Genomic DNA, 16,591 nt, shown 5'->3' with positions numbered 1-16,591 from the left:
AATATTGCATTAAAGTTCTTTTAGTTAGATTTTTATTTAACTGCTGTATCTTTATTCAGTAGTTGGATGACTTTTTAAATGCTAGATCAAAAACTTTGATTTCGAGCATGGGTTTGTTTATTTCGAAAAGAGCTTTAAAAAAAATTCTAGCAGTGTTTTAGTAGTAGACATTTCAATTACGATGTATGGGTGAACTTCAGAACATTTACTCTTGCAAAGAATTTGAAAAATAAGAAAGTTCTGCAACAGTTCATCTCATTGGAATCAGCTGTCATGAAGACTGTCAAAGCCACCACAATCGCCCAAGCCATGGAGAGAATATCATACTTTTTTGATCTCATGAGACTCAAGAGGTTGGCTGAGGTTACAACTAAACTGAAGTCAAATTATGATCCAGTTGATCCTATTGCCTATGAAGACAAAGCAGTGTTTCAACAATTGGACTATGATCTCATCTCCCTTCATATCAAAGTGAAGAATTGGGAGATGAGACAACAATTACATGTTCCAGCAGAAGCCATCAATTCAAAATCAGCTGAGGAAAAAATTCCAATTGAACCAGATGAGGAGGATATTCCAACTGAAACAACAGAGGAGCAGCTGATGGCTGCAGCTGAGACAGAGTCAGTTGTGGTTCAACAAGTTGAAATGGTTTCAGAAGTCCCTTCTCCACTCTCCACCCATGAACAACCTTCCTCATCTGCAGCTTTGATTATCCTACCGGTTTCTGAACCAACAACGCAGCCGTCTACATATACTGAAGAAGATCTGCTGCAATCAGTTGCTGAGGATATTCAAATGGAATACAAAGATGATTCAGCTGCCGATTAAGTTGTTGAAACTACTGAAGATCAAGCCATGATATCAACAACAGAGGCGGAAGTTCAAACTGAAGCGGTCCAGTTCCCAACTGAACAAATTATTTCTCCCTCAGTCCAGGAAGCATCAGCCGCACCAGAATTATCATCAATCAACCAACTGCTTCCTGAAACTTTTTTATATCAGAGTCACTCTTCAGTTATTCACTTCTCAGATGATTGCTAAATCATCTAGCTCTGCAACCGATCAACGGGATCAGCCTCCCAGTCAGTCAGTTCAAGAAGCAACAGTAGAAGAACTTGCAACTGATATAGACTAAGATGTTGCCCCATATTAGCTTGCTTGTAGTGGAATTTTCTAAGAATGAAAATGGGAAATAAAAAGCTCCGACTGAAGTATTTTCCACTAAATTGCCTCTAGGAGCTGCTATAATGCTGAACACCATTCTTTCAGCACAGAACAACTTTGGTTGACATATCATCCAGATCATATCTACTCAGCTACTGCATTCTTTAATTCTGGACACTTCAAAAGATCATACAATGAAGGACTTGAAGAAGCTGACAAAGGATGGAGTTGCCCTTTTCAACACAGTTGAAAAGATTAAACGGGAATCAGTTACAATTCCTACTCTTCTCTCCTCTCAAGAACAACTCAACACCTAGATTGATTTTGTTCATACAAGTCTATCTTAAGAAGATTGAAACAATGCAGAATCAGCTGGCTGAGATATCTGCCCAAGTTAGTTCAGCATTCCTCCTCTTCACAAGAGTGGCGGGTGTTGACAAAAAGGGGAAATAACAGAAGACAGAAGCAGCAGGACCAAGCAGCAAAAAGAGAACTGAACCAGACAAGTCATCTGATAAAAATCAGCTGAGAAAAAAATCAGCATGGCCAAGCACCAAGAAGACAACTGAACTAGACAAGCCAATTGATAAAATCCCAGCCGAGAAAAAGTCCAAGAAATAATCCAAGTGTCCTAAGTCAGTTGTCAGGAAGAGTGCTTATTTTTATTTTGAAATGGTAGTATGAATTTGTACTTACCTATTTCAAAATCAATAAAAACATTATTCCTGAATATGTACGAATCTGTACATTATTTTATCTACAATCAGTTGTCAGTTCAAGAAATCTAAGTTTTGTCAAACACCGAAAATTATAAGTTTCAGAGTTTGACAATTAATCCGAAAGAGAAATGAAGAACACAACTGATTGGACTTATCAAGAAATCGCAACTGAAGACGTCGTTCGAACTTAACTAAAGCTATCAACATAATTATTCGTAACTGATAGGACATCAGTTACAACTGATAAAGGTGATCAGCAGACAGACTAACAGGTCGTATCAAAGCATAACAGTCTGAATATCTCGTACTACTGTCAGATAAAGTAACTAGAAGACGATTTAACGGAAATTTATCATTAAATGGTCATTAAATGTATTCAATACGACCATTGAGATCGAAGACTATATATAGCTGATCGAATCAGTTGAAGAAGGCTAGTGAAAACACATGAAACAATCAAGCTATAATTTTCAATCAATTACGATACTTTTCACGAGTATTTTCTCAGTTTGTAGATCACACACTCAAGCTCTAAGTTCATTGTATTAATCCGTAGCATTCAGTATACTAGTTAGAGCATTTCAATTATTACTGTAAAATAGTTGTTAGACTAAGAGTTTCAGTTTGACAGTTTGTAAGACCAAATGAAGTGGATTATTACAATTTGTTGTAATATATCAAAGTCTTTTAGTAAAATCACTTCCTCATGACAGAAGGGTGACGTATTAGCATCTTAAGTATTCGAACATCCCTAAAAATTCTCGTGTTCATTTCAGTTCGGCACTATATTTTTCATAAGTATTCAATGTATATTTCATTTTAATTATGTATTGTTATCAGTTGACGGATTTATATTGACAAACAATATTTTAGGATTAGTTTCTAAAAAAATTGATTCGTATTTTCTAAAAGAAACCAATAAATCATAAGTGTTTATTCAACCCCCTTCTAAACACTTAAACTACTTAATTGATCCTATCATAACTAATAATAGTATGGAAACAAATTGAAAGATAGATTGAATATTATGGACATAATAATTTGATAACTGAATTAGTAAAAAGATGGACACAAAGAGTTTTATAGATGTTCAGAGACTTCAACTGCTCCTATATCACCCCTTCTATCTTAAGGATATGAATTTACTAAAAGACTTCAGTTGGTCTTGAACAATGCTAGACTGAAACTCTTAACTTTTCTTTTTCACTTATCAGTTGGTAACTGAATAGCTCAATTAAGTAGACTGAATGCTACTAATAAATCAATAAAGTATGAGCTAATATTTGAAATTTGTAGACTGAATAAAATCAAAGGTTAATCGCAATTGACTGATTTGTTCTTGTTGTTGTTTTTTCATCGTCAGTGTGTTCACAACTGAACTCATCAATTATATATAGTCTTCGATCCCAACGGTCACATTGAATGCATTAATTAATGATATCCGTTGAATCGTCTTTTAGTCCATGTAGACAACCTTTTTCTGATAGAGGTACGAAATATCAGACTATTCTGCTTCGTCTGTTCTGCTTTGGTATAGAGCGTCATTTTGTCTGCTGAGATTCAAATTACAATTGATGACGTGACTAACTGATCAAGAGTCAATTTGGTCGACTGATCAGTTAAGCTTGTGAATATCAGTTCTAACTAATGTCTTTTTAGTTTGAATGTTTAGCTATCAGTTCTAGTATTCAGTTATGCTATACCAGTTTACATTTAGTTCTGCTCTTCAGTTCTGATATCATTCAATTAGTCAATTCTCCGATTTATCAGTTTGAAACTTTATTAAAACTTGTGAGAACTTAAGTTTATTATCTTCAATTCTTGGTCCGGTTTAGTCCTATAAGTCTCCCTCAGTTCTGATATCAGTTCAGTCGTCGGTTCAGTTCAGCATTTTTGATCGTTTACTGGTTATTTTTTCAAACTCTGAAACTAATAAATTCCAACAAATAGTATGAGATACCTACTAGCCAAACGGAATCAGGAGTCCTAATGATAGGAAAATCAGGACCATCAAAAAGTCAGGATCTTGGACTAACAATTGCTACATCCAAAGAACTTCCAAGAATAGAGTCATTCTTTCCTGATTTCGACTTATCTGCTGGAACAACTCTGGATTAGCTCAGGTGTCACTGTCATTTCTTCTTCTATAACAATTCTTAAAAAGAGTAACTGAATATCGAGGAAGCTAAGGAATAATTCAAAGATAAAATGATCAAAGATGTGTCGATCTATCCAGGGGCATGGTCGACATATTTAATCGGTTCGATCAGATAAAAAAAGGCTTAGGCGGCTACTGATACTCATCTTAGTGGAAAAATTCAATCAATTATGCACCAAGATAGAGGAAGTTCAAGCAAATTTTAATGAAAAGATTGACTGCGTCTGTTCTCAGTTAGGTTTGGTTCTTCTCCACGTCAAGCCATCTTCTGATGTTGACAAAAAAAGGGAAGACAGGAATTCAACTGCCTCCAGTCAGCCAAAATCTACTGATGCACGGAGGAAGCCTACTGACAAGTACTCCAATCAGTTTAGAAATTAATTCATGAAGAAAAATGTCTGTATATATTCAGTCAGATAACTCTGTTGTATATACTGTCGAAAATAATGAATTAAGTATTGGCATAATTTTGTCGAATATCAAAAAAGGAGAAATTGTTGGAACATTTTAAGTTTTGGTTTATTTAACAAGGCTGCTAATCCAAAGGACAATTACAGAGCCTAACCTAACTGAATTCAAAGAGAAAAATTGAATATTCATTAGAAGAAGTTTTTTAAGGAGTTTAATCGATTACAGAACCAGACTGATAAAGCCTAAGAAGGATACTTATAGCCAAACCGATTCAAGGATACTGATGAAGCCTCCCAACTGACAGTCTATCTAAGTTGATCAGACATTCCAAATCCAAACATTCTATGAAGACTCAGTATAATAAATAATAAAGGATCAAAGCCCAGCTGAAAATAACAAACAAAGTTTTATGTATCAATAGTCGCTGAATCTTAACAGAATGTTAGGTTCCCGTGCACTACCAGGACATGTCAGAAAGGAAAATGACATGTCAACAACATCTTTATTTGGAAATGAATATATTATTTTGAAAAGATTGTCGTTGTAGATTGATCAGTTGAGCAAATTCTGAAGGTTACACAATTACATAATCAATCTCCGAAGCTTAACATCTAACTGATCTTCTGTGAAAAAGCTTTCTACGACCTAAACTCAAAATCCAGCATACGTTGATAAGTCATTATCTGATCATTGTAAGAATCAAATTTTTGCTTAGAATTTCCTTGTGAAATTCTTGTAATTAAGAGTGAGAAGTCTTACAGTTCAAATCATTCTAGATTGAAGTTAATAAGAGTTTCAGTTAGGTTGTGTTAAATCCTACCGAAGTATAATTTTGAATTGCTTGTAATTACAAATGTATTTTAGTACAATCTTTTTGTGAGGAAGAAAAAGTGACGAGGAGTATTGTCTCCGAATATTTAGAAACAATTTTGTTCTTATTTACTTATCAGCTTATCTACGGTAAATACTACTTAGTAGAACCCAACTAATTTTTTTGATAAGTCATTTGTTTGAACAGTCTCAATCAGTCTACTTCCAGACAGTTCATGCCGATTGACTTACTGAAAACCCAACTGACAAGAAAAAAATTTCACCATTGTTAACCCAATCGAAATATTTATTGAGATAAATTTATCCACTCTCCTCTAAATTTATTTCCGATCCTAACAATGTGACATTTGAACTGTTGTACCATATAAAAAATCAGAGTTGTACCATTATCATTGACTATAGTTTTCGTTAAAATTGCAAACACTTCGTGTTACCAATAGTCTTGCTTCTTTGGTTTATTATTTGTCCATTTTTTTTTATAAAAGTATATAATTCTAAATGTAATCTATTCTCTATTTTCATTGAAGTAAAAATATATTACACGGTTGATTTTGAAGGCTTATTTCTATACCGTACCAATTACTTGCTATGTGAAACACAGCTCAAAACTCTGAGTTATTATTTTGTCTGTGTCTGAGATGCTCTCATTCGGCTAAGTGTTTCAGCTTTTTAGTGATTTCCAATGTTTAAAAGGGACCATTTTTTTACGTAAGGTTATCCGTAACATATATGTACAAACAAGCTGGAGCAGGCGGCCTACTTTCCTTGAACAAGATTACAAAACCTATCTCCTTCCTTCTAATGATACACTGTCACGGAATCAAATCTATTGTTATATATATAATCTGGTCTACGTAAGCGTAAGTATAATATTTTCCACCCAAGAGTTGTTTTTGACTGTTTGTAAGCGGGGTTTTCTAGATTTTCTTGACAACGGCGGCGATGGATGCGGAAGCAGTGGTGAAGGAGCTGAGAGCCACCTATTCCGGCGGGAAGACCAAGAGTTTGGAGTGGCGGGTTTCCCAGTTGAAGGCCCTTTTGAAGATTACAGAGCATCATGAAGAGGAGATCGTCCAGGCTCTGCGTTCTGATCTGAATAAGCCAGAATTTGAGGCCTTTGTTCATGAGGTGAAAGGAAAATAGTTTGATTTTGTTGTTTCTTGCAGCTTGGGATTTCTCGGATTCGTGTTTTTAAATGCGATTCATGTGGTGTTTTTTCGATTTAAACCATGTGATTATTTTTTTTGTCCTTTTCTTGGCTGTATTCAATGCTCTCTGGTTTCATTAAAGTTGATTTTCCACTTTTCACTGTGTTCGTTTGATGGAAATCTGAGGTATGCTGAGATGGTTATGATTTAGTTTGGTAGTTCCGTGTATTTAATGCGAAATTTATATAATTTTAAAAAGTTGTGAGGTACTTATGAATTTTTATTTTCTTTTTTAATTTTAATGAGGGTGACTGCCTGGCTAGTTCTAAACCAGAGCAGAAGGGATTGAGGTGTAAAATGAAAATCAATTTTTGTTGACAACTTTTGGACCTTGATTTGTGATTATGATTAAAAGTATGAGGTACTAATTAGTATGTCAACTGTTGTTTCTACCTTAGAGGAGGAAAGCTAAAGAAACGCCTACTTTCAATCTGTAATGAAATTTTTTAATGGAAAACGTTCCTTGTACATCGGTTAGATGGAATGATGGATGCATAAAACTGTCATCTATGAAAATATATTTTGTTGGTGCAAAAAGTGTGGCAATTCTTGATTCCTGTTTTCTTATAAAAAAAATGTCATCTTGATTCTGCCTTTTTGGGTTTCAGTGAATGGCCCTCTGTCTCTTTTCTTGGGGTGGGAAATGCAGCAAATGGGGTCTCGAAAAAGAAGTAAAAGATGATGGACAAATTGTGTTGAAAAGATATACAGTGCTATTGAATTTAGTATGTCATGGATTGCAGCGTATCAGAATTCAAATCGATGTTCAAATTATTGATATCAAAGAACAATGACCAAAAACTGATGGGCTAAGAACTATAGCGAAAGATAGGTGTATGTTGAGGAAAATAACTGAAAACAATTCATTATTAGCGGTTTTTGGAATTAATAAAGAAGAATAATTTAATCATTTTTTTCATAATTGTGGATAGCTATCCCTACCAAGTGCTATCATAATGTAGAAATCACAATCAGGGTCGTTTCTAGGATCAACTGAATCATTTCAAGATTGACTATGGTTGAGTGTGATTATGGCTTTGAGTATCATATTTGTACTGTCGAAGTTTTTTAGAAAATGAGTGGAAATAATTGAGTAAAAACTTAAAATTTCCTTTACGTTTTGGCCGTGGCGCATTCTTCTTGTCTACCTACTTGAGCATGAATTTTATATTAATCATCACCTTCTCGTCAAATTCATGGTTCCAACTTGTGTTATTTATGACACAGATTTCTGCAATATCAACAGCATGCAAGTTCGCTTTAAAAGAATTGCACCGATGGATGATGCCGGAAAAAGTAAATTCGAAATGTTTTAAAATATGGAAAATTATGTTGGTTTCCTGTTATCTTTTAAAGGGTCGTCCAATTCTAAATGCAGGTGAAAACCTCCATGACTACCTTTCCTTCGAAAGCTGAGATAGTATCGGAACCTTTGGGTGTCGTGTTAGTTATATCAGCTTGGAACTATCCATTTTGTAAGTTTATCCTCATTCAATCTTCGTTTCTCGTGTTTATTACTTGACTCATGTTTAACAGTTGCTTTATGTACTCTTAACTTGTTATTAGAGCAAATCTTGCATTTTAGCATTTATCTGACCCTCAAAACTTTATGCTATTGTATTGCTTTTTCCTTGCATATGATTTCGGTCGACCCCAAAGTGCTATCTCTTGATCCGGTGATTGGAGCTATTGCAGCTGGCAATGCTGTCGTATTAAAACCATCTGAAATTGCCCCTGCCACATCATCAGTGCTTGCAAAACTTCTTGGGGAGTATATGGATACTTCAGCAGTTAAAGTTATTGAGGGCGCTGTGTCCGAAACCAGTGCATTACTTGAGCAAAAATGGGACAAAATATTTTACACAGGTGATAACAAATTCAACCGTATAATGATTTTATGTTATGAAGAAGCTATCATAAGATCACAAGTTAATTCATCGTCCCTTAAAAACAACTATGGCATTTCTTGTTAATAATATTCTTATCAAATGATGGCAAAACACATTTAATTTTTGTTGTTTGTGCTCCTGATTATACTCTAGGAACTAGGAAGTTAACATGTTCGACCAAATAATTTTATAGGGAACGGTAAGGTGGGACGCATTGTGTTAGCTGCAGCGGCAAAGAATCTTACACCTGTGGTTTTGGAGCTTGGTGGGAAATGTCCAACCGTTGTTGATACAAACATCGAATTAAAAGTAACTATCACTTTTTTTATTCAAGATTTTCCTGCATATAATTTTTTTTGTATGAAACCCCTATCTGAAGGCAATGTTCTTTGTTCTTTGTTAGGTGAAATGTCAACATCACCATAATTAGTGGTTGGTGGTTGTCGACGAATTGTTTTCCTTTGACCAAGGAAACGCGTTTTCACGCGATAATTTGCATCTATAAATAGATAAGTTATTCGGCCATTTTAAATCATCCAAAAACAGAAGCAATTTCAAAGCTTCTTAAATAAGAGAAAGCAAAGTGTTGTGAGGTTCTCTTGTGTGAGTTGGAGAAAATATTTTCTCGGTTATACTCGGTGGGTTGAGATTGTGAGATATTAAGTGTTTTGTATACACTCGTAATTTTCTCTCTGTATTAAAGATTTGCAGTAGCTCCGTGAACGTAGTCTATCTTGAGTGAACCGCGTAAATCTTTGTGAAACAACAACTGGTATCAGAGCCTTGTTGTAAAATTTCTTAAAATTCTGAGTATGCTCTGTGGTTGCAGCTTTGTGTGATCTTCCACATCAGAAAAGGTTTTTTAGATTTTTATCTAAGGCTCTAGAAGCGATGGCTGGAGATGATGGATCGGGACCGGGAATCAGCAAGTTCGACGGATCAGATTTTTCGTTCTGGCGGTTACAAAATAGAGATTATCTGTATAGCAAGAAGTTGCATCAACTTCTATCAGGAAAGAAGCCAGAAAAGATGGAGGGTGATGACTGGGAGCTCCTTGACCGATAGGTGTTAGGTGTAATACGATTGACCCTAACGAAGAATGTGGCACATAACGTGGCGGAAGCACAAATCACAGAAGAGATGATGTCTATTTTATCAGACATGTACGAGAAGCCATCAACAAACAACAAAGTAAAGTAGATCTCATGAAAAAGTTATTCAACTTTGAAAATGGGAGAAGGTGCTTTGGTGGCTAAACACATCATTGAGTTCAACACGATTGTTTCTCAGCTAACACCTGTTGAAATTAATTTTGATGATGAGATTCGTGTACTTATTCTTTTGACGTCTTTATCAAATGTTTGGGAACCAATGCGGGCGGCGATTAGCAATTCTGTTGACAAAAGAAAGCTACAATTCAATGATGTCAGAGATCAAATTCTTGCCGAAGAAGTTCGCAAGATGGATTCAGGTGAAGGGACATCATCGAGATCTGCTCTAAATCTCTAGAATAGAGGAAGAGGCATGAGTGGCGAAATAACATCTAACAGATGGCGCGGTAGATCCAAGTCAAGAAATGGAAAAGACAAAAACTATTTTGAAAAGAATTTGAAGTGCTGGAGCTGTGGTGAAACTGGTCACTTGAAAAAGAACTGTAAATTAACAAATAATAATGCCAATGCTGTTACTGAGTAGATACATAATGCTCTATTACTATTCATGGAAAGCCCGATTGCTTCTTGGGTTATGGGTTCAGGAACTTCGTTTCACACCAGTGGTAATCGTAATGTATTCGATAATTACATCGTTGGCGATTACGGAAAAGTTTTCCTGGCTGATGGAAAACCTTTGGAAATAGTTGGTACGGGTGATGTCTGGATGAAGATGTCAATGGATCTGTCTAGAAAATCAACAAAGTTAGGCATGTACCGAGACTGACAAGAAATCTGATCTCGGTGGGACAGCTCGATGACGAAGGCCATAATGTGACCTTTGGTGATTGTTCCTGGAAAGTGAACAAAGGAGCCATGATTGTTGCTCGAGGAAAGAAAACTGGAACACTTTATATGACTTCCAGTTGCAAAGATACAGTAGCAGCCGTAGATGCTGGATCTAATTCAAGTCTATGGCGTTGTAGGCTTGGGCATATGAGTGAGAAGCGAATGAAGATGCTTGTATCAAACGGGAAGCTACTGGAGACCGTTGAACACAAGCTATGTGAAAGCAGTATCTTTGGAAAGCAGAAAAAGGTGAGCTATTCAAAAAACGGTAGAGAACCGAAAGCAGCAAAATTGGATCTGGTTCATATTGATATATGGGGACCATCTCCTGTGACATCTTGGAGGCTCAAGATACTTTGTCACATTTATCGACGATTCAAGCCGGAAAGTTTGGGTTTATTTTCTGAAAAATAAATATGATGTTTATTGGACCTTTATTAAAAGATGGAAAGCCATGGTTGAGAATGAGACCAACTTGAAGGTGAAGTGCTTACGGTCCGATAATGGTGGTGAATATGAAGATGATGAGTTCGAGAAATATTGTGCACAAAACGTGATCAAGATTGAGAAAACCATTTCTGGTACACCTCAACAGAATGATGTAGCTGAAATGATGAACATGAACCTGAATGAACGTACTAGGAGCATGAAATTACATTTTGGATTACCGAAATCATTATGGGCTGATGTTGTTAACACTGCTACATATCTGATCAACAGAGGACCTTCTGTACCGCTTAGCTACAGAATACCTGAAGAGGTATGGAGCGGCAAAGAAGTAAATCTTTCTTACTTGAAAATGTTTGGTTGTCTATCATATGTTCATATTGATTCAGCAAGTAGAATTAAACTTGATCCAAAATCAAAGAAGTGTTTCTTTATTGGTTATGGAAATAATAAGTTTGGTTATCGTTTCTGGGATGACCAAAATCGGAGAATCATTCGGAGCAGAGATGTAATCTTCAATGAGCAAGTTCTTTACATTGGCGAGTCAGACATTGGAACTGAAGATGAAAGTTCTGAAGTCAAGAATAAAGATGAAGTGTCGTTGATAGATATTCTTGTGAATGAATCAAAAAACAATAACCAAGAAGATGAAGAAGCAACTACACAAGATGATGATCCACAAACTCCGGTGATTGAACTCAAAAGATCGGTGAGAACAATTAGACCACCTGATAGATACTGCCATGCACTTCACTATATTTTGCTGACAGACAAAGGTGAACCAGATACTTATGAAGAGGCATTGCAAAATGATGATTCAACCAAGTGGGAGTTAGCCATGGAAGATGAGATAGATTCATTGTCATCTAATCAGACGTGGGAGTTGACAGAACTTCCGCAAGGCAAAAAAACATTACATAACAAGTGGGTGTACCGGTTAAAAGAAGAAAATGATGGAAGCAATAGGTACAAGGCAAGACTTGTTGTAAAAGGTTTTCAACAAAAGGAAGACATTGATTACATTGAGATTTTCTCTCCAGTGGTTAAGTTAACCACTATCAGGACTGTACTCTGAGTAATGGCAACAAAAGATTTACATCTGGAACAGTTAGATGTAAAGACGGCGTTTCTTCATAGTGACCTAGATGAAGAAATTTATATGAAGCAGCCAAATGCTTTTGAAGTATGGGGAAAACAGAAAATGGTGTGAAAACTTCAGAAGAGTTTGTATGGTCTACAAGCTCCAAGACAGTGGTACATGAAGTTTGATGGATTCATGAGTAATAATGGTTTCCTGAGGTGTCAGGCTGATCACTATATTTATGTGAAGAAGTTTGATGGTTTTTATATCATTATACTGCTATATGTAGATGATATGTTGATAGCAGGAGCTTGTCCGGAGGAGATTGATAAACTCAAGAAAGAGTTATCAAAAGAATTTGATATGAAGGATTTGGGTGCTGCAAAGCGAATTCTTGGAATGAGGATCTTAAGAGATTGCGTGAACAAAATCTTGAAGTTATCTCAAAAAGAGTACGTGAAAAAAGTGGTTAGCAGATTTAATATGGATGAAGCTAAACATGTGAGTACTCCTTTGGCTAGTCATTTTAAACTAACCAAAGCACAATCACCTTCGACGGAGCAGGAGCAGGTTTATATGAACAATGTTCCTTATGCTTCTGCTATCAGAAGCCTCGTGTATGCAATGGTGTGCACTAGACCAGACATAGCACATGCAGTGGGAGTTGTGAGAAGGTTTATGAGCAATCTAGGAAAACAGCACTGGGAAGCAGTTAAATGGATTCTGAGGTACTTGAAAGGTACTGCTTGTTTCTTTTTATCCTTCAGAAGGTCAAATTTGGGCTTACAAAGTTTTGTCGATGTCGACATGGATGGTGACCTAGATGGCAGAAAAAGTACCACTGGATATGTTTTCACATTAGGTGGTACAACAATAAGTTGTGTATCTAAGTTGCAAAAGATAATTGCGCTTTCAACTACAAAAGCTGAGTACGTAGCAGTTACAGAAGCTAGCAAAGAGTTGATATGGTTGAGATCTTTTTTGGAAGAATTGGGTCAGAAGCTTGAAGGTAGCACATTATGCTGTGACAGTCTGAGTGCTATAGCAAAAAATCCTGTTTATCATGCTAGGACAAAGCATATTCAGGTTAGGTACTATTTCATCAGATCAGTACTGGAAGGTGGAGTCTTGATGCTTGAGAATATTCCTAGAAGTAAAAATCCAGCCGATATGCTCACAAAGACAGTAACCATTGACAAACTGAAGTTGTGTTAAACTTCAGTTGGACTGCAAGTATAAATGGAGAGATATGAGCTGCTGCAATGATCATGTGAAGTAATGATTGGAATCAAGTCTTCAAGTGGGAGAAATGTTAGGTGAGATGTCAAGATCACCATAATTAGTGGTTGGTGGTTGTCGACAAATTGTTTTCATTTGACGAAGAAAATGCGTTTTCACACGATAATTTTCATCTATAAATAGATGAGTTATTCGGTCATTTTAAATCATCCCAAAACAGAAGCAATTTAAAAGCTTGTTAAATAAGAGAAAACAAAGTGTTGTGAGGTTCTCTTGTGTGAGTTGGAGAAAATATTTTCTCGGTTATATTCGGAGGGTCGAGATTGTGAGATATTAAGTGTTTTGTATATACTTGTAATTTTCTCTCTATAATAAAGATTTGCAGTAGCTCCGTGGACGTAGCCTATCTTCGGTGAACCATGGAAATCTTTGTGTTCTTGTTGATTATTTTATTCCGCATTTTTGGTAATATATTATCATCATGATCGTCATCGTTTCGGTGTAATTACCCAACATTCTTATCAGTTGAAATTATCATGAAAATTTGTTCTGCATTGATAGGTTGCTGCTAGACGTATCATTTCAGGCAAGTGGGGGTGCAATAGCGGACAAACCTGTGTTTCTCCTGATTACATAATAACTACAAAAGATTATGCCCCAAAACTGGTAAGCAATTCTGTTTTATTGAACCACGTTGCAAGTTGAGAAATATTTACTAATTTTTTTCAATTGCTGTCATGGTTTCTTAGATAAATGCTCTTACATGTGAGCTTGAAAAATTCTATGGAAAGGATCCTCTGCAATCGAAAGACTTGTCAGCCATAGTAAATTCTAACCATTTTGATCGCTTAGCAAGGTTGATAAATGATGAGAAGGTCTCTGGTAAGATCGTTCATGGAGGTCAACAGGATAAAGCCAATCTGTGAGTTCAACAAAGCAGTTTAGCGTTCTTTTCCTTCTTCGAAGTTGATGTTATGATTGTAGAATCCTAAAAATATTACTGCTTTTCCTTTCGTTTTTCAGCAAGATTTCTCCCACTATAATGTTGGATGTGCCAGCTGATTCTCTGATCATGAGCGATGAGATATTTGGCCCTTTACTTCCTATACTCACGGTAGAATCTAATGAATATTCTTGTATACTCTCTTAGCAAGATCATCAGATGTCATTTTTGTGTTATTTTTTACTTACTTTGCATTAATAAAATAATCTAGCCATTTGTTTCGTGTCACTTTTGCCTGTAGATTAAACTTGTGCCAACCAAGAAATGGTGGAATTCTGAGATGATATAATCTCGACATGTATTTATAGATTTAAGAAGAGAAAATGCCTCATACAGTTGGTGAAAAGTTGAGAAAACTCATATTAATAAATGAAAAAACTCAATATTTGAATAATGCATGTTATGCTTCCAAGTAAAAAGGAAATTCGTCTTATATTTGGCTTAATTTGTTTACTCTTGACATATTTAGTGTACTTATATTTTGTTTTCCATTCACAAAGGTCGACAAAATTGAAGACAGTATAAGTGAGATTAATGCCAGAGCCAAGCCACTTGCTGCATATGTATTTACAAATGACAAAAGGCTGAAAGAGGAGTTCATAAAAAACGTCTCTGCAGGGGGTCTGCTCGTTAACGACACTACTCTACATGTAAGTCTTCCTTCTGGAATAAAAATTGTCGCGGATACTTCTTAGTCTTGAACACATGCCAACACGAGATCAAGTTTGTCTGGCTGCAGATGTACATTTTATCTGATTTCTGGTAGCATCTATAGTGATTGACTCCATGACATAATATAGGAGGCGACTTTCATGTACACTGGTAGTCTAGTAGTACTTGCTGCGTACACACATGTAAATTGATTTTGTATAGAACAGAATCATATTTTAAAATATAAAAAAAACGTGTTATACATTATTATCAAAATAAGGATTTTTTTCATGGAATAAAAAAACAAATTTCTTGACATTGATATAATTTATGAACTTCATACCAGTATCAGATGTGTTAGGCATCCAACTTCCAAGAAATAAAAAGAACAAATGGGAGACACCAAAGTTGGGATAAATCAAGAGAACTTGTACAATGTAGTATAGAACAAGGTATTTTAGGAAATAAAGTGAAGAACTAAGAAATAAAAATGGTTTCTATAGGTGGCTTTTGCCTAATTATACGATGACACCCTACGAATAATCATCACGTGTTGGCATTTAGAAAACGCGATTATGCTTCTCACCCCAAGTAGAACATTTGGTTTACATTCTATACTTGAATGCAGTAGATGAGAAGCCAAAATAGAATTGGGTAGGTTGAGGATTTGTTTTGAGTTTATCAACCAGCAGAGACATCTAAAGCGAAGAGATATCAAAATGCATGTTTTCTAACATTTTTTTTCTCAATTTCCTGTGGGAGGACCATTTATTGGGCCAGTTTGGATGTAGAAGCAGTTTAATGAAGTTCTTTTCAAAACCGAACTTCTTTTAAGTATTTTTTTGAATGTAGAAGCAGATTTATGTTTGCATAGAGAAGTGAGCAAAAGCTATTCTTTTTTCATTTTTAAAGAGGTGCAGAATCATAGCCCCAAAGCAGAATTTCTAAAGCTTCGGTTTTTTACAGAATAATGCGAGAGTGATGGTAGAACTCGATTGACCAGTCATTTAATGATTTTTTTAAAACACAGCTTGCAGTGTCCAGTTTGCCGTTTGGAGGAGTGGGAGAAAGTGGAATGGGAGCATACCATGGGAAATTCTCTTTCGATGCTTTCACCCATAAGAAGGCCGTTTTACAACGTAGTTTTGCTGGGGATTTAGCTGCTAGATACCCTCCATACACTACTAAGAAGCTAAAATTGCTCAAGGCTCTGTTGAAGGGAGATATCATTGGTATTTTTCGAGTTTTGATTGGTTGGTAAGACTGGAATATTTGGCTATACCTGCATATAGATGGATGGAACACATGCAACTGGTTTGATTTATTGTGCTTTTACTTGTGTGAACGGACTTCTATTTGAGGACTATCAGAGGATTAAACAATAATGTTTCTACTTTGGAGGTTTGTGTTTATATTTAGTTTGACTTGATTCTTTCTCGTGGTGATTTAATTACAATGTCGATCAATTTGTTGAACTGTGTTTGTGCTTACCATGTGACAGAATCTAGTTCCAATATCCTTTTACCACTGAACTATATATGCTCAAAAGTGGATTTGTTGGAAACTCTGGTATGATATTCCTAAATATCATAAAGAAGAAAATTTTAACAATCGAAGTGGAAAAAGATAAAAATATTATCCTCATCATCTAGTATTGATGTGATTTTTCGACCACGAAAAGCAAACGCGCTCAAAAACAGAGTCACATCCTAGATTCGATGAAACAAAGAAACGGTTGTTCCGATCTTTTTGAATCAAGTAATTATGTAATATTCACCTCTAAATTA

The 16,591-nt window shown here is 35.7% G+C and overlaps 1 protein-coding gene across 1 annotated transcript; it reads left to right on the top strand.

Annotated features, from left to right (window-relative positions):
* The first annotated feature begins 6,040 nt into the window (after nt 1-6,040).
* Nucleotides 6,041-16,236, top strand: LOC142521736 (aldehyde dehydrogenase-like). The gene is made up of 10 exons (XM_075624893.1): nt 6,041-6,414; nt 7,722-7,790; nt 7,873-7,969; nt 8,154-8,360; nt 8,577-8,692; nt 13,712-13,816; nt 13,900-14,072; nt 14,174-14,264; nt 14,654-14,803; nt 15,835-16,236. Exons 1-10 carry the CDS (start codon nt 6,229-6,231, stop codon nt 16,063-16,065), a joined length of 1,425 nt encoding a protein of 474 aa, XP_075481008.1. The 5' UTR covers nt 6,041-6,228; the 3' UTR covers nt 16,066-16,236.
* The last annotated feature ends 355 nt before the right edge of the window (nt 16,237-16,591 follow it).

This window comes from Primulina tabacum, chromosome 13 (genome assembly GCF_025594145.1).
Source record: "Primulina tabacum isolate GXHZ01 chromosome 13, ASM2559414v2, whole genome shotgun sequence".
NCBI lineage: Eukaryota > Viridiplantae > Streptophyta > Magnoliopsida > Lamiales > Gesneriaceae > Primulina > Primulina tabacum.
Note: the sequence above shows the minus strand (reverse complement) of the source record. Positions and strands in the feature narration are given on the sequence as shown.